Below are 25909 nucleotides of genomic sequence, written 5' to 3'. Positions count from 1 at the left end.
GTGGGAGGATCTTGCTCTGCTGGTGTTGCTTAGCCCATGGAATGCCACATTCTGAAGAAAATTGATTTTTTTCAGGCCTTGCATATTCATTCCCAGATATAGTGTTACAGTAATCCAGCCTAGCAGTCACAACAACATGCATCTTTATGGCTGGGTCTGTATCTATTAATATTTGGCAGTCTCTTGGCCAGCTGTCAGAAGAAGGAGGTATTTCTAGGAGTTGTTGACATTTGGGTCTCCATTATCAGTGAGGATTTTAAGGCTGAGCATCGTTTTGACTATATGTGGCTTGACTGATGGGATGTCAGTTTGTTCTTCACAACACCTTCCTCTTTTCACAACACCTTCTTTTCAATAGCATCACTTGTTTTGTCTGTGTTAGGATTTAGTCAGCTGGTCTTCATCTTTGTGTTGATTTCTTTGAAACACTAGGCTAGGTAGTTAGTCATTTTTGCACTTTTTATGATGGAGATGTAACTCTGGATGGTATTAGCATAGTCTCAATCTTTTAATATGTGTTTATACAAACATTGAGTTAGGTGGGGGAGAGGGTAAAGGACTGTGGAATGCCATAGGTGAGAGTTTGGAAGGCATGGGAACTTGCCAGTCAGAACTATCTAGGTCTAGTCTGAGGTAAATCAGGAGCCATCTTAATTAATGTAACTCCACATAACTCTGAATGGTCTGTAAGGCAAGTCACTAGTATATTGTGGCTGATGATATGAAATACTAGGGTGGCCTAGTAGTATGAATATGGCAGTTTGCTAGCTGTCCATGGCTATGAACAGACTGTCCAACCACCAACAAAACATAAATTGCTTCTGTACCATATTCTGGTATAAACTCCAGCTGAGCAGGTTCCAAAATAGTGGTAGAGGTCAGTTGTTCTTGGAGTTGATGCTTTGCAAGCTATTCAATCACTTCGCTGAGGAATGGGAAATTAGACATTGGGTGGTATATTGTGTCATATTACAGATCTGAATATGCCTTTTTTGTTGTTGTTGTTGCAAAGGTCCTAAACTTCTCTTTCAGGGAGTTTTTGAAGTCGGTAAATATGTGGCCCCAGAACTCTTAACTGCCCTTCACCAGTGAAGAAGGCCATGGGTCAGTCTCATGGGGTCCAAAGTGATGCCATCATTCCAGAATGCGTTTATGTGAAATCTGGGTTGTAGGCCTTGGTTGGTTGGTTGGTTTGTTTGTTTGTTTAAGCCCTTAATTCTGTAAACATGTGTGCTTAACTTTACTACTAATAAACTACCACTAAACTTTGTTAATAGTAAAGTTAAGCATGGATGTTAATGTTTGCAAACTTGGGATCTAATTCTGTAAAACAGATATTATAGTAGGAGTGTTGTGTTTTACGTAAAGGACTTCTGAGATGCCCTAGATAAAAGATACTTTGTAAATGCAAAATATTAATTTCTTCATTTGGTCCTGTGGGGCAGCTGTTTTTGTGTAGTAGGTGGGCAGACTTAATGTCTGAATAAGATTTCAGTGCCCTCTAGTGGATATTAAAACAGCCTTTGCTAGTTACACTAGACTTGAAAAATAAACATTATGAACCCTGCAATTTATGTAAAGTGCTTGGTGTATTAAAGAAAGTTAGTAAAATGTGCATATAATGTTCATTTTCCAGTTTGGAAAAACTTTTTTTTTTCTTTGCTGGGCAGTGTTTTCTGGCCTATAAATTAGTGAGTGGCTAGTGCTTTTTAGGTATGGCTTTCTCATTCATGACAGAAAGATTACAAAAACAGGTGTTGCAAAAGTGCTATAGCTGCTTTTTTTTTCAAGTCACTTTAAACTTGCTGTCTACATGTCCTCAAGGAGGCTGTAGTTTTAACCTTAATTATTTTCTCATTTTTGTTCTGTTTTTGAACTTTGTTCTTCATCGACTGGTTTCATTTAATTTTTTAAAATATTTTAAAGTACACATAATATATACACCATTGTCTTGGTGTTTACCGTATACAGAGGGACATGTTCTGACCTCCACTGTACTTGTGCAACCCCTTTGACCTGAGGAGGGTTGCATTGTCTAATGAAAGTCAGAATTTAGCCCACAATATTTGTGATTGAATATATAAATATGCTTAATGATTGATTTCACTGCTGCTTCTGGAGTTAACCCTGCAAAGCCTTTCCATGTCCTGAATTCTCATTGACTCCAGTGGAAATTCCTCAGTGATGTAGGATCAAGCCAGCAGTTGGTGTAGATACGTGGAGTTTTACAATTTTATTTTAAATACTTTTTAATCATTTATTCGCTAAACGGATCTTTATCTTTTATTAATGCCATTTAACTGTAATAAACATACACTTGTATTTTTTCTTTTAGTTTGCTTAAAATAGTTGGAAAGAATAATCACAATAAATTTTACTTTCTGTTTCCCTATATGTAGTTTGTAAAAAGAGATCTGAGGCCAGACTTATTCAAAATTTGTTTTGATATGCTAGATTTTATTAATATTCATATATATAATTGTCCGTACATGTAGCTCAGATACATGTGAAATACCACAGTTTGAATTTATACCTCATTTTTGTGGTAGCAACAAGTTTTTCTAATGTACACTAATTTTTTTGCTCATACTTCTGCTACGTGAAACATTTCACACTGTTGATTGATAACTACAGTTACTGCATTATCTTTTATTTTAGAAACAGGTTTAACTGCTTTGAATGGTAATCGTCGTATACATATGATAAATCAAATTGTTTCTTTCCAAAACTGTTTCAGGGTCTGATTCAACTCTTGTTAAAGTCAGTGAGACTCTTTACATTACTCTTAATCGATGCTGTATCAGACACTAAAATAGTAAAGCACATCAAAAATTCTTAAGAATGTAAGTAGGACCAACGAGAAAAAAAAACGATTGAAGGCAAAAAGTATAGACAGAGTAGGGAACTGGCAGCCTGGGTTTAAAAAGTGATTTAAATTAAACTTGCAATTTTTTCATATGTGCAAGGCCCAACTTCAGGCACATGAGTAGTCCATTTATGTTGAACTCACACGACAAAAAATTCTCATATCCATAACTGTTTGCAGGATCAAGGCCTGAGAATGTTTTATGAATCATGATTCTTTGTGTACTGACCTCCAGACACTGATTGGAAGTGTTAGTGAACAAGATTGACATACAGCATTTTTACTGGTGTACATGTGTTTTGAAGATATACTCATGTGTGAAATTAGTGAGTGTATATTTAAGATGTAAATATTCCTTCCCATTGGTTAGTCTTTGTTGGCAATAGGATGCCAGCACTTTTCACTTTATTATTAGAAAATTGTCAAGCTTGATAAATACATACATATAGGCATTTTATAAAATGATGAAACAACCTATATTATGGTTAAATTATATGTGGTCTTTAGAATATTATGCTTGTTTAATAAAACATAGAAACATAAAATGTAGGGCTGAAAGGGACCTTGATAGGTCATATAGTCCTGCTCCCCATGCTGAGGCAAGACGGATATACCTAGACCATCTGTGGCAGGTATTTGTCTAATTTGTTCTTAAAAACTTCCAATGATGGGGATTCCACAACCTCCCTTGGAAGCCTATTCCAGTACTTAACTATCCTTACAGTTAGAAAGTTTTTCCTAATATCTAACCACTGAATACTTCTTGTCCTACTTTCAGTGGACATGGAGAACAATTGATCCCTGTCTGCTTTATAACAACCCTTAACATATTTAACAACTGTTATCATGTCCCCCCCTCAGTCTTCTTTTCTCAAGACTAAACCTGCCCAGCTTTTTTAACCTTTCTTCATAGGTCATATTTCCTAAGCCTTTTATAATTTTTATTGCTCTTCTCTAGACTCTCTCCAGTTTGTCCACATATTTCTTAAAGCATGGTACTGTGTTCCGTTTTGGGCTCTCTAGCTGAGGCTGATTACCTCCCATGTCACACATCTGACACTCCTGTTAATACATCCCAGAATGATATTAGCCTTTTTCGCAATTGCATCACGTTGTTGGCTCATTTGTGATCCACTATAACCTCTACATTCTTTTCAGCAGTACTACTTCCTTGCCAATTCACCATTTTGCATCTGTGCAGTTGATTTCCCTTCTTCCTTTGCACACTTTGCACTTGTGTTTGTTAAATTTCATCTTGGTAATTTCAGACCAATTCTTCAATATGTCAAGTTTATTTTTAATGTTAATCGTATCTGCAAAGTGCTTTTAACTCCTCCCAGCTTGGTATCATCTGCAAATTTTATAAGCATACTCTCCACTCCATTACCCAAGTCATTAATGAATATGTTGAAAAGTACCTGACCTGGGGCAGATACATCCTTCCAGTTTGACAGCGAACCATGGATAACTACTCTGAATTCAGTCCTTCAATCAGTTATGGACCCACTTTATAGTTATGATGGAGAATTTAAAAACTGTATATTTAAAAAAAGCTTAATTTGGATCTTATTTAACAATATATAAACATGAAAAACTTAAATGAGCATAAATTAAAGGGGTTTTCTTTTAAAAATAAGTGATCTTTTAATGCAAAGAAATGTAGCATTGGAAGAAAATGGTTGGAATTTGTATAGAATGGATGAAAGCTACAAAGAGCAATAACAGGTTTTCTCTGGGATGTTGTCTAGAACTGAATAGGCTTTCAGAGCTGAGGTCTCCTTTTTTATTAGCTATCTCTCCAAAGGAATCATCCAGTTCACCTTCCTGTGAGTCTGGAACTTAAGGCAACATGATAGTGTGAGCCCCTTACTTCCATTCATCAGAAACCAATTTTAGTATGAGGTCTGGTGTATTAAATATGAAGGGTCTATGAATAGTACTGTTTTTGTAGAACACCAGCCAGTCAAGTCTGTTCTGATTTTTACATTTAAAAAATAGTGGTAGTTTGAATTTTGAATACTGGAAAAAAAATACTAGTTTTGAACATTACTGGGAATAACTTTTTCATATATTTAGAACTAACAAGCAGTCAATACAGCATGCAGTACAATAGAAATAAATCTTTTTGGCTCAGTTATCACAGTCAGACAAGTATGGAATGAGCATTACATCAAATTTAGTTATTTGGCTTGTGTCCTAATCAAAGATTCTTGTCACAATGAACAAACTGTTTTTATCCATTTACTATGCTGGCCTTTCCTATAGCTGTAATTATTTTTTCTTTTTGTGGTAACATTTTAAGCTGCAGTACTATAATATTTCTGTTAGGAACATATGGAACATACAGAACAGTTCAGTAGTATAGATCATAAGAAAAACCACAGCAGGAATTGTATTAGATAAAAAGTTTAGTGCTTAATTAGCATGCATCATTGACAGAACCAAAGTAGAGGATAACTTCCAGTTTTTAAAATACATTAATTTAATTTCTTTTAACATATCTTAAATGTTTTGATTCTGTTAATATGAGCGTAATTTTGGATTCTCTCCTTTTAGTGTCTTAATGAGATTCTGGAATCAGCAGATGCACCTCTGGAAGTCACTGAAGGGTTTATCCAGTCCATTTCTCTGTCTGTTCCCTGGGGGTCATTGCTACAGGATAACTGTGCACTAGAAGTGAAAGGATTAGAGATGGTCTTCAGGCCAAGGCCTCGTCTTGGTAGGTTTACTGCATTATCTTATTTGGCTTTTACATTGATAAATTAGGAGTATTCTTTACAATGTTCAAATGTTTGAGATTATACTGGCAGTTTTGCTTCAACCAGTGGTTTTTTTGTTGTTGTGTTTTTTTTTATAATATTACACGTACAAGATAAAAAATTGTGCCTAGGCACTATTTGTTTAAAATATGTATCTTAGAAAAAGAGAATATAATAATTATCAAGTGTTCTTCAATAGGTCAGCGGTTTAGTTAATTTAAGTCTATAATATTTTGAAGTTCTGTGTCTTTGCTTCCGCATTTACATAGATGTAATTTTAGACATTAATAAAGAAATGTTTCCTCATAAGTGTCCGTTTTGTACCTAACATTTTATAGTCAAACAGCCATGTTCCCATATTTTTCTTTTTTATAAAAGCAAATCTAAATCTTCTTCATTTTTGCTTCTGCTTATTTTTGACACATAGGAAAATTCTCTAGAGACCTTAATTGGGACTGGTCTACCCATAATGTGGCATGCTGCCGTGTGAGGACCACAAGTTTGTATTTTGCTTCATTTGTGCTATCTGGACAAGCTGTATTGTATAGGTAGCCCTTTAAATAGTGGATAGAAGAGAGTGCTTTATTAATTATCTATTATACAATAGCTCCTACTGGCCAGTTTGAGTAGATACTGAACTTGACTGGATGGGAACTGATTACTGCTCATGGCTGGAGGATGGTGCAATGGCATGGACTTATTATGGGGAGAGATGATGATACTGTTTCTTGTGGGTTTGTCATTGGGTGGCTGCTTCACATATGTCCTCTTGTGGCCTCTGGGTGGCCCTGCAAGTGGGGTCCCCACTCCCACCTCAGTTTCCCCCTTCATGGGGCTTCAGTAATTCACATACCCTTGTATCCATTTTCACCCCTTCCTGGGTTCTGGTTTAAGTTAGCAAACATTCAAAATAAAGTTTGCAATTCCATTTGTTACCCCTTATCAGGTCACTCCCTGGCCTTTCTTGCCTGTAGTCTCACTCTCCAACTTTCTCTACTGGAGTCTACTTGCTCCCAGCAGCTTCTGTACTCCACCTTTGGTCTCCCTGAGAATCCCTTCTCTACAGCTTCTTGCTGCTTTTTGAGGAAATCAGCTGATCCCTACTCAGATGTGCCTCCTTAGTAACTAGGGTTGGCTGCCCCCTGGTCTCCAACCCTTAAAGGGGTGAGCCATCCTGCTGCAGGGTTCTTTCCTGCTCTTTGCAGAAAAGCGCTGTCATGCTGTCTAGAGTGCCTACCTCAGGGCAGACTGTGAAAAACAGGGCAGACACTCCAAACTGTCATCTATAATTAAATTTCACCAAGTCAGTAACAAATGTGAACTCCTGGATATCTATAACAGTCTTACCATGGAGTCACAGACAGGCCCCTTACACTCTCCAGTCTATCTCCCCCTTCCCCCCCCCCCCCCCCGCAAACTGGACTTAATAAATGGGTAAATGGTCACTTACACCAAAAATCACACCACATTCAGGTTGATTCCTGTCCCATGATACCAGTCACCTACCTGGATCAGTTGGTACCCTAGATTTTACACCAAAGACACAGCCTGTAGCCAATCCTGTAATAAACTCTCAAGCTTTATTAACTAGGAAATGGAAATGAATCATTTACAGGATAAAGTGAGCAAACATATACACACAAATGAGTTAACATCTAAACCCTAAGAGTGACAGAGTTGTAGTGATCTGCCAAATCTAAGTGTCTTTCAGAGTGGACCCAGGAGACAGCTGGACAATTCCCATGCCTGAGTTTACAAGTTCAGAGCAAGCATTTTCAAAGTTATAAAGCAAAACGTACATATTGGGCGGGAATAGCTCAGTGGTTTGAGCATTGGCCTGCTAAACCCAGGGTTGTGAGTTCAATCCCTGAGGGGGGCCATTTAGGGATCTGGGGGAAAATAAAAAAAAATTGGGAATTGTGCTTGCTTTGAGCAGGGGGTTGGACTAGATGACCTCCTGAGGTCCCTTCCAACCCTGGTCTTCTATTTTATTTATTTTTTATTTTTTTTATTTTATTTTCTTATAGCATGGAATACAAACGTTGCAAGTAAGATTAATGCATGTAGCAACTTATGAGTATTTCATAGTGTCTAAACACACAAAATACATTCTGATAAGACTAATACCTGTTTTGAGCAAAACTAATGTACAGGTGACTTGTTCTGGTTTCCCCAGGGTTGTCAGTTCTTAGCTAATGCCTGGCATCTGGCCTGCCAGCATCACAAGCACATTTTGGTGGCTGGATGTAAATCTACTCCACTCTAGGCTGCTACATACTCGCTGTCCATGTGGGACCCTGGTGCTATGCACTAAAGGTTCCCTAGTGTGCTTTGATCTGTCCTGCTTTGAAATGGGAGTGGATCAAAGTGCACTAGGGAGCTTTTAGTACTTGGCAACAGGGTCTGCGTGGACTAATTCATGGTAGCCTAGTGCGGGATAGATTTACACCCCAGCTTGCTGTGAACTAAGTATTCACGTAGAGAATCCCTTTGGTACTGTTCCCTAGTACAGTGGCTCTCAGCTTTCCAGACTACTATATCCATTTCAGAAGTCTGATTTGTCTTGTGTATCCCCAAGTTTCAACTCATTTAAAAGCTACTTGCTTACAAAATCAGACATAAAAATGCAAAAGTGTCACAGCACACTATTACTGAAAAATTGCTTACTTTCTAATTTTTACCATATAATTATAAAATAAATCAATTGGAATATAAATATTGTATTTACATTTCAGTGTATAGTATATAGAACTGTAAAAACAAGTCATTATCTGTATGAAATTTTAGTTTGTACTGACTTCGCTAGTGCTTTTTATGTAGCCTATTGTAAAACTAAGCAAATATCTAGATGAGTTGATGTACTCCCTGCATGCCCCTGGTTGAGACCCATTCCCCTAGTACACAGAAGTCTTCTTCGGAACAGTGTTGGAAGGACTGGTAGAACCATCCAGCTTGTCTGTGTCCACACTGGCACTAACCTAGTTCAGACGAAACTGGTTAGGCTGAGACGTGGTCTGTTCTAATGCATTATTAACCATGTATGGACTATTTGGGGCATTTTTGTTTGTGGATACATATTTTTATACAAACATCCTACCGGCTTAAACTGTTTTAATTTTTATAGTATAGAACAGACCACAGTGTCCTTTAGACTGCTCAGGATCTGAATTTTGAATAATGGAAAGATAAGAGAAATGCTTTTATGCTGCTTTTAGACACCATAAAGAAGTGACAAAAGGCATAAGAACATTTTTTGTCTCTTTGAAAGTCCTATTTGAATAGGTTTCTTTTAAAATCATGTATATTTTTGTTGTTCTATGTTTCATTCTAATTTATTGTAATAAAACTTAAATCTTAGGCTAATTTTACTTGCTAATGTCCATCTAAGAAGATATTATCTTACAAAGAATGGTAATAATAGGTAGTAATAAATAGGAGGAATGGCCTTCACTTTGGTGCTGGAGTCTAATATTATGAATAAGTATGTGAAAAAATACATTATTAATTATTGCTTTGTACTAGCTAGGATCACTGTTTTTGTGGGGTTCAGGAAGGAATTTTTCACTGTCATGCTTTTCCTTTCCCGGATTGTCAATGAGCTTTATTTTATTTTTTTGCATGGATGTGTGGTTGTCCTTTGCTGTCACAAATTGTTTAAAATTGGAGCATGTAGGAAAGAAATATTGTCACCAAGCAGCTACAGCCACAAGATTAATACATGGTGTAGGGATTTTTTAAAACAGACCTAGCTACCTTGAGGTAGTTAATCCCATCTGAAACACCACTGAGGTCCTATCATGGATGCAGTTTAGTATCTACTGTAGTGTTAGCTTCAGTTGGGCTTGTCTACAGTGGAGCTTTTACCTCAAATTAATTGATGTGCCTTGTTTACTTTTAATACGAGCAAACATCAGACTGTTATCAAGTTAGCTGTTAGAGATGACCGTCAATTGTGTTATCTGGCATCCTAGGGTTGACCTCTATCAACAAACATGATTGTAAAGATGTCAAATAGTGTCTAAGGCCTTGTCTAGACTAGGATTTAAAGATGTGATGTTAGCACATTTTAAAAATCTAGTGTAGATGAGACACGTTGCTTTTAACACATGCTAAACTGGTCAAGTCAAATTCTAGGCTCCCCCTTAGTATTTAACTTGACCAGTTTAGCTAATACATGCTAATAGCATGTTTAAAAAGTCTAGCTAGGCCAGACACAGTGCCCTCAGCATGTGCTAATGTGCTAAAATCACACCTTAAATCCTAGGCTGGATGAGGATTGAGGTGTTGAGTGATGTTTCAAATCTTGTTAGCTGCCTCAAGGTAGAGATGGACTTCCTGTAGATTTGGACAGTGTCTAGTACATTTTTGTTGCTACCACAATCTAACTAATAATTGGTGCTCCTCCCTAATACCCGGAAGTCATCTTCAATTACAGCTACCTCAAGGAAGCTAACTCCATTTAAAGAACAGCATTTTTTCTTAGGCCTTGTCTATGCCTAGTCTTGCCTACAGAAGTCACACCAGTGTAATTAAAAATCTGTTTAAAAAACTGATTTAATTAAATCAGTGCCAACCCTTCTGTGGCCCCACTTGCACTGGTTTAAAACTGGTTATACTGATTTATCTTGTACCTATAAACTTACCAACAGAAGCTAAAAGGAAAGAAGCCAATTTTAAATTGATTTGAGTGTGTCCATGCAGGGGTTTGCACCAGTTTAACTAATGGTTTAAAATCAGACTTTTAGTTAAACTGGTGCAGCTTGTGTGTAGACCATACCTTTGTCTAGATATACCAAACAAATCATTTGTTTGCTTTGGTTTTGTTGGTTTTACATTTATGGCCAAATATATTTAAGACTTTTATCTTATTCTACAGCATCTGGTTCAGAGCCTATGTATTGGTCAAGTTTTATGACCACTAGTATGCAACTTGCAAAAGAATGTCTTAGCCAAAAACTGACAGATGAACAAGGAGAAGGGTCTCAACCTTTTGAAGGGCTTGAGAAGTTTGCAGAAACTATTGAAACAGGTATGACTCTACTATGCACCCTGTGAATTAACATCTTAAGTTACATTGTGTTAGCCTACACCATGCCATAATATTACAAAATGAGAGCTCACTTGCAACAGCTTCTCTTCTCTCTCAACTTTTTATCAGTGACTCTATCTTCTACCAGTTAAAACAGGAGAGAAGAGCAGGGAAATAAAACCACAGTAGTAAAAAAAACCCAAAGAACTGTTTCTGCAGTGTGCTGATTCAACTCTTCATTAGAGCCAAATTCTCTCATTCATACCAGTATAAATTTGGATAATTCCTTTCATTGACAGGGCTGACTGGCAGAATGTCTTGTTTCTGGCAGTGCTGGTTTAGCACATCATATGACAGTTGGATCAGCATTGGTGTTAGTAGCCCTAGGAGAAAAAACCTGGTAGAACAGTCTTCTGTACAGTTCATGTTTTTAGCATAACAAGGCATTGGATGCAGTTTTGAAATTTTGAAGTGGGTTTTCTTCAGATTGCTTTACATTTTTTTGAATGTCCAACTGGAAGAAGCTAAGACTTACTGATAGAAAACTAGGTTCTCATTTGGAATTGTGATATTGTATTACATGCTATTCATAATTCTAACAATGAAGTAAATATTAGCTTTCAATCAACAAAGAAGAATTGATCTTTTTATTCATATATTAAGTCATCAGTGTGTCTCAGTGATTTTAAATGGTCATGATGTAACTGTATTGTCTTCTGGTTTCCTCACGTCAGTTCTAAGAAGAGTGAAAGTTACCTTTTTAGATACTGTTTTGAGAATCGAACATGTGCTGGAAAATTCTAAAAGTGGGTCTGCACTTGAAATCCGAATTGAGAAGTAAGTGTTGCTTAAAATAAACATTTTTTTTCTTGTCTTTATATGCACAGATTTACACACAGGCACACATCCCCTCCCACAGTATAGCCCTGAAGTCCAAGTCATCCATGCTGTTGACTTTTGATGCCTTAAGTGAATTTTCTAGTAAAATGTTTCCACCCAATTCTTAGCAGGGTTACTTACTCTATAATTGTCAGAAGAGTGCCAGATTTTCAACAGATGGCAACATTGAACGGCTCCCATTTTGATGACAAGAGGGTACATCGACATAGCAAAAAAAGACCAGTGGCAGCAAGAGTCCGAGCCAGGGTCAATTGATTCAGGCTTGTGCTGCAGGGTTAAAAATAGCATTGTAGATTTCGGGCTTGGGTTGGAGCTTGCGTTCTGAAACCCAGCGAGGGGGAAGTGTCTCAGAACCCAGGCTTCAGCCCAAGCCCAAATGTCTACACTGCTATTTTTAACACTGCAGCATGAGCACCGTGAACCTGAATCAGTTGACCTGCGCTCGGAGACTTGCTGCTGCAGAGTTGTTTGTTTGTTTGTTTGTTCTGTGTAGACATGCCGTAAATGAGGGACTAGATTTTTCTTAAATGGTCAACACCCAACAGCTCCCATTATTAAATCAGGCCACTCCATGTAGGTGACTGAATTGGAGCTTAACCCTTTAGAAAATCTGGCCCCAGTTGTGGATGCTGAGCACTTTTGAAAACCTGACCTCACAATTCTATATTTAGGAAAGAAGCCTTAATCCTGCAAAAGTATTACTGTACCAGATCAGTAGAAATCCAGCTTTTGCATAATCTGCTAGAAGTACCCACATATGGTGTAAAGCAAATTTTATAAATAATTGAAACTTGCGAACTGTAGATGTTCTTAAGGTATTCATTTAGCTCATTTGGCTAATAAGCTCATTTTAGTTGGTGCCATGATGAAAACAAAAGTATCTTACTGTATTAAGATCACTACAAAATAATGTTTTTACATACACAAAAATGTGGATGAAATATTGTTTGTTCTTAAATAAATAAATAAAAATAATTGTTGCAGTTGCTGAGTTCAGTTCAAGAGAGAACCGGTCAGTAAACAAGTCTATCTGAACCCCTCCACCTTCCCCCCCTTTAAAAAATCCCCTGTACATTAAAAGCTACCCTTAAACAAACTTTTTGAAGAGAGAACATCTAATTCAAGTGTTATAACAGAGTGGTACTATTTGAGTTATTTTAGTTAAGATAAAATTATGTGTGTGTTCCCATTGTAAATTATATCTTTTAAAATTTCTACTGTTCTTCTATTTATACAATTCAGTAATATTTTAATAGATAAAAATTCATTTCAGAAATTTAGAAGGGTTAATTTTGGGCATGTCCTATGCATAATTTAAGTTCTGTTAATTTATTAAACAAAGATGACTGACATAAAGGAAAGTGTTCCATCCAAGTAGTGCTTTAAGAGTATATAAAATACAAATGTTGTAGATGTATCCACTCTAAAACCATACTTTAGTCATGAGACTAGAACACAGTTATAGATGTCTTAATGTAAACAAACAAAAACAGTAATATAGGGCAAACTTCTTCACTTTGAGATAAGATTAAACAGTAAATAGTAGGATCTCATATTAGGGCACATTGACTTCAAACGTATAGCGCAATTGCTATTAATAGTGTCCTGCAAGAACCTCAAGATTTCCACCCATTCGCAGAAAGTGGTGGTTTCTCCTTTCACATCAGTCAATGTCCTTGTAAATAATCTATGTAGAGAAAGCATATATAAACATGAACTGTAGGCTAAATAGCACAGTAGAAGGTAAAAGTGTGCATGCCATCCTACTGTGCTTATTTCCTTGCTTTTGTCTCCCAGAACTATGTACTGTGATGAAACTGCTGATGAATGCTCTGGAATTAATGTACATCAGCCCACAGCTTTTGCTCACAAGTTACTTCAGCTCTCAGGTGTCTCTCTCTTCTGGGATGAGTTTCCAGCATCAGCGAAGTCCTCTCCAGTGTGTTCAGCTACACAGTTGGTAAAAATAAATAAATCATATAAATATGTAGAGTTGATGAAGGATAAAATATATTGTATTGTAATATACATATAAGCCTAATACTTAATAAAGAAATTGAACCTCTTCTTGGAACAATGTTTAGGTAGCTCATTGCACTCTTAGCTCATTTACATAAGTGGTTCTCAAACTACTGAGTCCAGCGACCCTTGTTGAATTTGGGCAAAAAATTTATAAATTCCTTTGTCAAACACTTATATTATGTAAGAGTGGAGATGGTGAGGTCTGAAGAGCAAAATTATAGAAGACTAAAAATGCAGTACTTGAATCTCACTGTAACCTTAATCTTTGTAGAGAGTCTGGCATCTCTCCATAATTTACTATTTGAAGAAAAATTCCATCATTTCCTGACGCTTCAATATTCTGAATGCTTTTTGTTACCTGTTTATTTAAAATTTGCTAGTAAATATGTTTGTTAATACAGAGGTCAAATTTGCACTTATGTGAAACTGTTTTTCATTTACACGTAGTATAGATTTATCAGACTTGTATATGTATACTTTGTGACACATACTAGGATGCATGCTAATTGCCTCTTTTTCCCCTTGCATTTAAAGGCAGCGGAACCAAAGCTTTCCCCTAGCTGGAACCCAAAAATTGTGTATGAGCCACATCCACAGTTAACCAGAAACTTGCCAGAAGTTGCTCCCTCTGACCCTGTGCAGATTAGTAGGCTGATTGGTAAAATGAAGTTGAGCCTTACATTAAAGCAACATGAAGTACTTCCTGGAGCTAAGGTTAGTTGTTGTTTTATATTCTTTAACTAACTGGACACAGTCAAGTAGCTATTTGGTTTTGGTTTTTGCCTACTGCAAAAGTTTTGAGAGTTTTAAGGAAAAAGAATTGGTTTGGGCTATGTTTAATTTTGCTAATTTTATTTTCAATGATCTGCATTTAAAGGCAATGCAATAACCCTTGTTAGAACATCCCTTCTTTAACCAACAAGGTCCTAGAGTGCTGAGAATACGTTGTGGAATGCATGGAAATGCATGTCTAAACACCATGGGCAGATTTGGTCTGTTCACAAGCCACACTATCAAGGGAGTTGCACACTCATAACTGAGTGCAGAATTTGTCCAAGTATGCATTTGGGGGGGTCTTATTTTCTTTGGTAGGCATGTTGACCATTTTCATATTCTACTCACAACTTCTACCAAAGCAAATTGTAAAAGAAGCTATGATAAATCATTTGGTGATTTCATTTAAACTACTTTCAAAAGTACAGACAATATAGTGATGTCTGTTTCTTAAACAAGGTGCAGTGTATCTTAGAGACAGCTTGAATTCTATGTATTGCAATAATTCCCAAGAGAATTGCTTTGTTTTCATGAAAAGTCCGGTTGCTACCCATTTATTTTTTTGCTCTGTGTATTGTAGCCTCCTGATTTTGAAATTTAAAAAAATTTGACTTAAAAAAAATCATTGATTTAAATCAGGTTGAGGCTTGCTTTGTAAAACTAATTTGAAAATTTATGCTCTTGAAATTTTAGATTAAAATTTACAGTGAATTAAATTATAATGCTGGGTTTTAAAAGAAAATGCCACTACTGGGAGGGTATTTTATTTGAATTTTCCAAAACTTCTGTAGACAAAACAGAAATATTGAAACTATAAGGCCCTGATCCTACAAGCACTAGGCAGTATAAACTTTACTCACATGAATATTCCTATTAACTTCAATAATAAAATTGGCTTTGAAATCATCTTCAATGAAGTGTACTCACATTGGTGGTTTATAATGTGCTCTGATACCTGCGGATAAAAGGTAAATGATAGAAATTATTTTAAAATTTAAATTGAAAATACAATTAATTGAAACAAAGAATACAAAATACAGCAAGCAGAAACTACTCACTATGGTTTCTACTACAGTGGGGAATTTTGTTACATATCCTGCAGTTGCTGGTTCATTTTTTAGAACTTTTTTATATTTGTTCAGTCCAGAACAATTCTTGACTTAAAGTCCTTTTGCTGAAAAGGAAGATACCATGAAAATGCAGTGTGGGAAATACAGAAACAAACTATTACAAGATATTAAAAGCTCTGTGGTTATCAGTTCTAGATTTACTAATAGATAAGTGCTTTACTGCAACCCTTTTAAAGATCAAAAGATTTCCTACTGTCAATCATTACATTTATTTAAAGGTGGCAGGAAAAGAACCTCTTTGGTTCAAGATCTGAGTCTAGGACTCTATGTTGCACATATATTTGGTGACCTGTCCAATGCCTTAAATAGAACACAGTGCAACATTTCTGGCATGCTTTGTGCATTGTTGGGCATTGTAGTGGGAGAAACACTGAACAAATCAGTTGGTGTGATAAACGGTATTGTGATTTTTAAGTTTAATCACATTCTGTTACTGACTTTGAATATTGACTTCATCTTTTTGCATTAACTGTATACAAAATACATTTTGTTTAACACTAGTCAGTGAACACTATACATGTTACATGGTGTGCAAAATTAAAAAGTGAACTCAGTTTTGATTTTGGTTAATTCATTAAATAGACTATACGTATTCATAGAAATAGAGAAAAAGTATACAGAACGTGCAGTTGGTTTTCTTCTTCAAAACATACAGTCTAGTCCAAGATTTCCTCCTGATGGGTCGGTTTGGTTTCTTTATTTAAATATGGGATTAAATAAAGTGTTTAAATTAAATCTATCCAGATTTTAACCCTCTCAGGAACTAACCGAATTTAATTTAATTTCAAGTGCTAGCACAATTTAATAATTTGAATCTTCTTTCTAGTTTTCCCAAGGAAAGGAAAAGCCGGTAGGAGCCAGTTGTAAAGTTTTAGGGATCACCTAGACCAGTAAGAGGTTTGGTCACTTCCTGCCTTGTTACCTTATCTGATCTATGCTGTGCTGCTTTGGTTCAGAACCCTGATACTAGCAGCCTACCCACAAGCATAAAGTCCTGGCTTTCACCAGCCTAGTTACTCCTTGCAGGGTGACCGCAACAGCCCTCTGAGTGCCAGGTCTCCCTAAATTCATCCACTGTGAGTTTGTAACTACCAGACCCTCAGACTTTTCCCCTCTGGTTCTTCACCTCCGAAGGTGTGAAATCCAGCCCCGCCCCCAACCCCTCCCTGACATCTTTGGTGCACACACTCACCACAGTTTGTGCTTCACAGACCTGCTTAGGGTAAAATAAATAAAATGTTATTTAATAGAAAAATCACAGATTCAAAGATAATATAGTAAGGAAGAGAAAACATATACAAGTTACACAATAAACAAACATACAGACTCAGCTTCAGGCTTTACAGTTCTACATTAGATAAAATCCCTGTTCTAATGTAAAATAGTTGTTGCCTTTTGAATAGTGTTCTGGTGTACCCCATGCAATAAAAGGGATCCAGGGTTTCATAGACAGCACCCGCTAAGTGACTGTCGCTCAGTTTCTAGATGAAAACTTCAGTTTTAAGCATCCTTTTAAAAAGGCTTTTCTCTCTTTTTATTTTTCTCTCCTGGCATGGTGACTGATCTGTACTAGAAAATTAGATTGTCTTAATTATATCACTCAAGGGTGTGAAAAATCCACACCCCTGAACAGTGTAGTTAAACCGTCCTAAGTTCCTGTGTAGACTGTGCTAGATCAACAGAAGAATTCTTCTGTCAACCTAGCTACAGCCTCTCAGGGAGGTGGATTGCCTATGATGATGGGAGAACCATTGTTGCAACTGCGCTACTGTAGCGTTTCAAGTGTAGACAAGCCTCGAGAGTGCAGAAAATTCCCTCTTGTGTTGAAGCAAGGATGTCTCAATGTCTTTCCATTAACTCTAATGGTCTACCCTTGTATTATGTAAATGACTCTTGGGAGGTGCCCTCCCACTCTGCTTCAGTGCCCTGTTGCCTTATAGTTACAATTTCCTATATACACATACATACATAACCCTGGTCTGCATACATATCTCATGATGACCATAAAGTTCAGAACATTACAAGCTTTCATAAAAGACCATTCTCAATATATTTGTACAGTATAATTACTTTGCATGAAATCAGGTGATTTAACTGCTTATTTAGGAGGTGAGAGTTAAACCTCCTGTTCTCACTTGGTGTGAAAGTCAAGGTCCAGACACACCATTGTACAAATAAATTGTAATTAGTTAGTTGCTTTATGTCCTTTAGTTATGTGAGGACTTGGCATGAGCATTGGTGTATGTCACTAATAGGTATTTAGAGAGTTGAACGAGAGAGAAGAAATTATTAATGAACCGTAATTAACTATTTAATTTTTATTTTTAACAAAAAAAATCAAATACATGTATGAGCTGTAGCAACTATAGATAGTAACTTGTCATTTGTCTACAGTAATGTTATCCCTTTCGTAAATGGTAGTTGTGGTACTCCCTGTCACAAGACATCTTCATGAAGACTACTTGCTCCATCAAATCTTTTCTCCAACATATAACACTTGCCAGTGGAGCAACAAGTGAGAGCGTAAGGGGTTTTAGAATTGGACCCTAATCTGTATGAGCCCCTAAGCAAGTAATCCTACAGCAAACATTGGGAACAAGCTCAATTTGTGGTGCAGTCTAGTGGTCTGGAGAGAACTAGTTTAATTTCCTTGTTTTGTTACTGTTGTTACAGTTTATAATAAATCTTAGGTATAACCCAACATTATTTAAGAAAATCAGTAATTTTTTATAATATAGATAAATACTAGCCTATGTGAAAATTATTTGAATTTTTAAGGAAATAGTACCACATAAGGTGCAAGTTTTACTATCCTGTATGTAGTATATAAAATAAGCTTTATGTTGGTGCTAGTAATTACATGCAAGAGTATTAAAGAAACAAAATTGCTAATTGCTTAATGATGATCATGTTTTTTCCTCCAAGGGTGCATGTTTTTTGGATGGTTTTGTTTGTTTTGTGTACAGCATAACAAAATAAATGATCTTTGGCACAGTAGCAATGTTTTGTAGAACTGCTATGTAACCCAAAGTTGGAAGCAATTGTACAGTTAAATTTCAGGCTGTTCCCAATTGGAAGAATATGAAGGTTCAATCCCAAATGTTGCAGGAAGACTATATCCTTCAAAGCTTCCAGATATAACATGCAGTTCACTTAAAAGCAGCATGGAGGTGGTGACATAGGAGAGAGTGAAAGAAGGAGAATTAGGACTTTAGTTCACTTTCCCTACAAAGCAGTGGTTGTCAACCAGGAGTACGTGTACCCCTGGTGGTACACAGAGGTCTTCTGGGTGTACATCCACTCAGCTAGATATTTGCCTAGTTTTACAACAGGCTACATAAAAAGCACTAGCAAAGTCACTACAAACTAAGTTTTCATACCGACACTGACTTGTTTATACTGCTTTATATATTATACACTGAAAAGTAAGTACAATATCTATTTTCCAGTTGATTTATTTTATAATTATATGGTAAAAATAAGAAAGTAAGCCATTTTTCAGTAATAATGTACTCTGATGCTTTTGTATTTTTATATCTGATCTTTTTAAAAAAATAGTTTTTAAGTGAGGTGAAACTTAGGGGTACACCAGACAAATCAGACTTCTGAAATGGGTACAGTAGTCTGGAAAGGTTGAGAGCCACTGCTATTGAGTGGTACCGTACACTATCTAGTGACTTGTAGTTGATTGGGGAAGCTTAAGTGACATGTCTTTGTTCTAAGAGTTTATAATTTTTTTTTTTTTTTAAGTTGGATGTGGATGGGCAGGTAGACTCAATACACCTATTCCTGTCACCGAGGCAGGTACATCTTCTATTGGACATGTTAGCAGCCATTGCTGGACCAGGCAAGTAAACATTATATTAATATTAAATGTGTATTTGATGAGATAGAAAGTAGTAAAGAAAGCTTGCGTAATAAACAAGTCCCCTGATTAGGTATATAGTAATTACTATAACAGATTACTAATATTCATTATCTATTTATTTGCATAATGATAATATCTAGAGGCCCCTATCATGTCTCCGGGCTTCATTGTTCTATATGCTGTACACATATGTAATAGCCTTTTTAAAAGAGTTTGAAATCTTAGTTTGTGCTGAGCTAACAGGTGGAGAATACAATTAAATGTCTGGGGAAGAGGAGTGGTGGAGGGAGAAAAGGACAACATAACAGTGAAACGGTTTTGTTTGGTATAGTTTGGACCAGAGGGGGGTCCATCAAGTCCAGCTGCACTGATGCAGCTGTGCCGCAGTAGCACTTTAATGAAGACACTCTACACCAATGGGAGAGGGCTCTCCTGTTGGTGTACTTAATCCACCTCCCCGAGAGGTGGTAACTATGTCAACGGGAGAAGCTCTTCTGCTGACATAACGCTGTCTACATGGGAGGAGGGAGTTTAGGGGTGTGGATTTTTCATACTGATATGGGTCTGTAGTGTAGACCAGACCTAATATAACTATGGATGCTCTCATTGTTCATATAAATATGCAATCCTTTTTGGAATCATAGTGTATAAAATAATAAAACTTATTTTACTGGATCAAGTATATAACTAGATATATTCCCAGTGCTGCAAATTCAATTACTATGTCAATTTAGGTAATGATTTTAAGATCCTTGGAAGAATGTTGGAAATATTTTCCTATTCCATTCATTAAATGGGGCCAATTCGTGTTATAATGTAATTTATAGATGATGTGTCCATAAGTCTCTAAAGCCAGCATGGACCAGAACTTTAAAAAAAAGATTCTGTAACTGTTCTGACTACATAACCTCAAAATCTTCCTCTTAGGTTTGGGAGTAATAATACAGAAGGAAAAAGGGTTAGTTTTCCATGCTGGTTTGTATTTGAGAAGTGAAAATGGAAGATAAATTCATAAAATGTCAGTCTGTTTTCTGACTAGTTGAAGTTTTCCATGGCGGAATGGAAAGGAAATACAAATTATGTTTCCATTTCCTCTATTTGAATATAGAGAGCCCCAGCAGGATAGAATTATCAAATAAAGATAGAAAGAACCGACCCATGCAACAGGAGGACGAGTATCGGATTCAGATGGAGCTGAAGCGTTACTTAAGAAAAGAATCTTTGTCAGCAGGAGCATCATCTGAGCAGAGCTTTTATGAGACCGAGACTGCCAGAACACCTTCTAGCCGTGGTGAGTATGAAACATGATGCCAGTATGTCAGACAGCCTAGTATCAACATCATGCAAAATAATTTTTAATGTACTGTGCTAAAGCACTCTTGATCTTTCAGAAGGGCCAAATAACAGTGACCTTTATAGACTTTTAAACTTAATGTCTACCATTAATTATACCCTTAAATCAGGATATAAGGTCTATTCATGTTACTAGCCCAGACTGAAGTCATAGTTCGTTTGAGGCATTTAATAGTCTGGACACTAATACACAAGGAAACAGACTCTAATTCTGTAAGATTCCTTTCAGAACCAATGGTTGAAGGAACTAAATGAAATGTAGAATACTATAAAACTTTCTTTTGGTTTTCTATTATAAAACCTAGTTTAAACATGCATGTACTGGAGGAATGTATTTGAATTTAAGACAGGAATTTCATGGAGAAGAAACCTGGAATCTGAAAGATGCCAATACTTAGATTAGTACAGCTCCATTAACAAAGGTTTACAGTAGTCTATTATTTTATTTGTTCTTATATAATTTATTTAATGATTGTTTATATTAAATGTGAACTGCTTTACTTTTAATTTTGAGCCCATGGATAATTTGTTACTGGTTTTTTTAGGTGCCAATTCATATCTGATTTAGCATGGGAAGTGTGAATTAATCACTGCAACCTTTAGCAGTCTTAACCTGAACATGAAAATAAATGGAAATATTTTATATTATGTGTACTCATAACATTGCTGGAATTTGGTGTTGCCTTGGTCACACTCTCTTTTTTGGAAAAATCTTTTTTTCCCCTTGGTTATTACTGGGCTTCAGTATAAGTTAACTAGGAAATGCTGTGAATAAACTTTTAGCTAGTTAATGTCATATCCAGACTATTTTGTTTCTGCAGCTATGATTAATTTGGTGTATTATAACTAAAGTTAATGTTTGTCATTAGAAAAAAAAAACCTATTGATTATACATAATTTCTCCTTAGAAGAAGAAGTTTTCTTCTCAATGGCTGACATGGACATGTCTCACAGTCTCTCCTCTCTTCCACCTCTTGGAGATCCACCAACTATGGATCTAGACCTATCTTTAACTAGTACATACACTACTACACCAGCAGGATCTCCATTGAGTGCTACAGTGGTATAGTATTGTTTACAGTTAATATCTCTGTAGAGTAAAAGGTTGGGTTTTTTTTTTTCATATTGATTCCTCATTGCTAATGCCTAGTGAAAAATTCTCAGATAATAGTAAGTACACACCTATTAAGCTTTCTGTTCCAGTGGCAATATCAACTAGCAAATTTGTATGGTTCCTTAATGCATAAAATCACTTTCTGGCTTTCCTTTATTAAGGAGTTAGGTAGATTTTCAGTGGTATTCCCACAGCAAGTTGCAGCTTTGAAACCTGGGATTCTATAAGTTATAAATTTGTTTGGCTAGCAGACGAGGAAATAGACTATGTATGTTTCCAAGCTGCTATAAGTTTAATGTGGAGTTTTTGTGACAGACCCTTGTGTTACATTTCTATGTTTAATATACAAGGCCAGGAACAGAATAAAAGCACACAAAGGTGTGGTATTGCCTAAGTTAAGGTCATAGCCTGTAATTCAACAAAGTATTACTGTGGTTTAAGTTCATTCCTACTCAGTTCTTATGCACATGTTTTTAAATAGTTTGCTTAATAGAGGTCATAGAGAACAGTTCTAGTTTCCTTTGGGTAACAGAAGAACATGTGTTAGTTGTGAGGGCAATGTTATCTCCCTTTCAGAAATACAAGGGGAAGATCATCATCAGAGCTAAAGAACGTAGCTTGACACCCAGATAAACAATAGACAAATTATTGATCAATATATCATGAAAAAGACAAGCTGGAAAACTACTTTTTATGGTATATACGCACAAGGGTCTTGCATACTGTCTTTTGGTCACACGTTACTGTTTGCATTAGATTAATCCTTGAGAACTGTTGTGTTATGCAGATGAGAGATCAGATATATTTGTGTTTTAGCTTCAGCCAACTTGGGGTGATTTTCATGACCCTAATAAACAAGAACCACCACCTCCACCACCAAGAAGTTCATCATTTACACCCAGTATTGTTCACCAAACTCCTTTAAGAAGGACTTGTAAGTAAAAACGTGTGTTTACTTCCTAGTCATTTTATACTGTTGTTAGACATTTTTCATTGTTGTTCTGAAACTTGTCAAAAGGGCATCAAAATCCAGAAGATCAAAATGTCACCTTTCCCTAATTGCTTCTTCAGTTAATGTCAGGTTTCAGAGTAACAGCCGTGTTAGTCTGTATTCGCAAAAAGAAAAGGAGTACTTGTGGCACCTTAGAGACTAACCAATTTATTTGAGCATGAGCTTTCGTGAGCTACAGCTCACTTGTAGTCTTTTCCTCTAGACAATACAGTTTAAGAAGAAAAGGAGTCCTTGTGGCACCTTAGAGACTAACCAATTTATTTGAGCATGAGCTTTCGTGAGCTACAGCTCACTTCATCAGATGCATACCGTGGAAACTGCAGCAGACTTTATATATACACAGAGAATATGAAACAATACCTCCTCCCACCCCACTGTCCTGCTGGTAATAGCTTATCTAAAGTGAGCATCAGGTTAGGCCATTTCCAGCACAAATCCAGGTTTTCTCACCCTCCACCCCCCCACACAAATTCACTCTTCTGCTGGTGATAGCCCATCCAAAGTGACAACTCTTTACACAATGTGCATGATAATGAAGTTAGGCCATTTCCTGCACAAATCCAGGTTCTCTCACTCCCTCATGTCAAGGTTCCTCCCCCACTCTGAACTCTAGGGTACAGATGTGGGGACCTGCATGAAAAACCTCCTAAGCTTATCTTTACCAGCTTAGGTCAAAACTTCCCCAAGGTACAAAATATTCCCCCCGTTGTCCTTGGACTGGCCGCTACCACCACCAAACTAATACTGGTTACTGGGGAAGAGCTGTTTGGACGCGTCCTTCCCCCCAAAATACTTCCCAAAACCTTGCACCCCACTTCCTGGACAAGGTTTGGTAAAAAGCCTCACCAATTTGCCTAGGTGACTACAGACCCAGACCCTTGGATCTTAAGAACAATGAACAATCCTCCCAACGCTTGCACCCCCCCTTTCCTGGGAAATGTTGGATAAAAAGCCTCACCAATTTGCATAGGTGACCACAGACCCAAACCCTTGGATCTGAGAACAATGAAAAAGCATTCAGTTTTCTTACAAGAAGACTTTTAATAAAAATAGAAGTAAATAGAAATAAAGAAATCCCCCCTGTAAAATCAGGATGGTAGATATCTTACAGGGTAATTAGATTCAAAAACATAGAGAACCCCTCTAGGCAAAACCTTAAGTTACAAAAAAGATACACAGACAGAAATAGTTATTCTATTCAGCACAATTCTTTTCTCAGCCATTTAAAGAAATCATAATCTAACACATGCCTAGCTAGATTACTTACTAAAAGTTCTAAGACTCCATTCCTGGTCTATCCCTGGCAAAGACCAGCATACAGACAGACACAGACCCTTTGTTTCTCTCCCTCCTCCCAGCTTTTGAAAGTATCTTGTCTCCTCATTGGTCATTTTGGTCAGGTGCCAGCGAGGTTACCTTTAGCTTCTTAACCCTTTACAGGTGAGAGGAGCTTTCCCCTGGCCAGGAGGGATTTCAAAGGGGTTTACCCTTCCCTTTATATTTATGACACGCCCCCCAAATCTCAGCTAGGGTGAAACACTGGCTGGGATTTCTTCCTGGAGCTGTAGGAAAAACAGAGTTAATAAGACACATGCATCTCTAAATATACTACCAAGTACATAAAGACTAACAATATTTTCCACATCTCAAGGACGATTTTAACCAGTTGATTCTGGGAAACTTTCACGGGAGAGTGCATCAGCCACTTTGTTAGAAGCTCCTGAGATGTGTTGGATGTCAAAATCAAAATCTTGGAGAGCTAAACTCCACCGAAGAAGTTTTTTGTTAGTTTCCTTGACGGTGTGAAGCCACTTTAGTGCAGCATGGTCGGTTTGCAGGTGGAAACGCCGTCCCCAAACATATGGGCGTAGCTTTTCCAGAGCGTAGACAATGGCATAACATTCTTTTTCAGTGACTGACCAGTTGCTTTCCCTCTCAGACAGTTTTTTGCTGAGAAACACTACAGGGTGGAATTCTTGATCAGGTCCGTTCTGCATTAAAACTGCTCCCACACCACGCTCGGATGCATCTGTGGTTACTAGGAACGGTTTGTCAAAGTCTGGGGCCCTTAGTACAGGGTCAGACATGAGTGTCGCTTTAAGCTTGTTAAAGGCCTTCTGACACTTTCAGGTCCACTGAACAGCATTTGGCTGTTTCTTTTTGGATAGGTCTGTCAGTGGGGCAGCGATTTGGCTGTAGTGCGGTACAAATCGTCTGTAATAACCGGCCAAGCCTAAGAAGGATTGAACCTGTTTCTTTGACTTTGGGACAGGCCACTTTTGGATAGCATCCACTTTGGCCTGTAGGGGGCTGATCGTTCCTTGACCCACCTGGTGTCCAAGGTAAGTCACTCTGTTTAGGCCTATTTGACACTTCTTAGCCTTAACAGTTAGTCCTGCCTCCCTTATGCGCTCAAGGACTTTGTGTAGATGTTCCAGGTGGTCTGCCCAGGAATCCGAAAATATGGCCACATCGTCAAGGTAGGCGACTGCATATTCTCCTAATCCCGCTAGGAGACCATCTACAAGTCTTTGGAAAGTGGCGGGTGCATTTCGCAGCCCGAAAGGGAGTACATTAAATTCATACAGCCCGAGATGTGTGATGAAGGATGACTTTTCCTTGGCAGATTCATCTAGCGGTACCTGCCAGTACCCCTTGGTTAAGTCCAAGGTAGAGATGAACTGGGCCCGTCCCAGTTTCTCTAATAGTTCATCTGTGCGGAGCATTGGATAGTTGTCTGGGCGAGTTACAGCATTTAGCTTACGGTAGTCCACGCAAAAACGTATTTCCCCATCTGGTTTGGGAACTAGAACCACTGGAGATGCCCATGCACTTTCAGAGGGGCGGATTACACCCATCTGTAACATATCCTGGATCTCCCGTTCTATAGCAGTTTTAGCTTGAGGAGACACCCGGTAAGGTTGGACCCTAATTGGGTGAGCATTACCTGTGTCAATGGAGTGGTATGCCCGTTCAGTCAGTCCTGGGGTGGCTGAGAACGTTGGCGCGTAGCTAGTGCACAGCTCCTGGATCTGCTGTCGCTGCATACGCCCAAGGGTCATGGAGAGGTTCACCTCTTCCA

General features: G+C 37.4%; 1 protein-coding gene across 3 annotated transcripts in view; it reads left to right on the top strand.

Annotated features, from left to right (window-relative positions):
* Positions 1-25909, top strand: part of ATG2B (autophagy related 2B) — an 88411-nt gene that overhangs the window by 749 nt on the left and 61753 nt on the right. For all 3 annotated transcript variants that reach the window (XR_013346426.1, XM_077819331.1, XM_077819330.1), the window contains exons 2-10: positions 5423-5585; positions 10502-10654; positions 11389-11491; positions 13352-13514; positions 14111-14290; positions 19231-19327; positions 20457-20639; positions 21610-21764; positions 22632-22749. Coding sequence is in view for 2 of the 3 variants with exons in the window: in XM_077819331.1 (XP_077675457.1) it covers positions 5423-5585; positions 10502-10654; positions 11389-11491; positions 13352-13514; positions 14111-14290; positions 19231-19327; positions 20457-20639; positions 21610-21764; positions 22632-22749 (1315 nt within the window). In the remaining variant the exon portion in view is untranslated. The remainder of the gene's footprint in view (positions 1-5422; positions 5586-10501; positions 10655-11388; positions 11492-13351; positions 13515-14110; positions 14291-19230; positions 19328-20456; positions 20640-21609; positions 21765-22631; positions 22750-25909) is intronic.

This window comes from Eretmochelys imbricata, chromosome 6 (genome assembly GCF_965152235.1).
Source record: "Eretmochelys imbricata isolate rEreImb1 chromosome 6, rEreImb1.hap1, whole genome shotgun sequence".
NCBI lineage: Eukaryota > Metazoa > Chordata > Testudines > Cheloniidae > Eretmochelys > Eretmochelys imbricata.
Note: the sequence above shows the minus strand (reverse complement) of the source record. Positions and strands in the feature narration are given on the sequence as shown.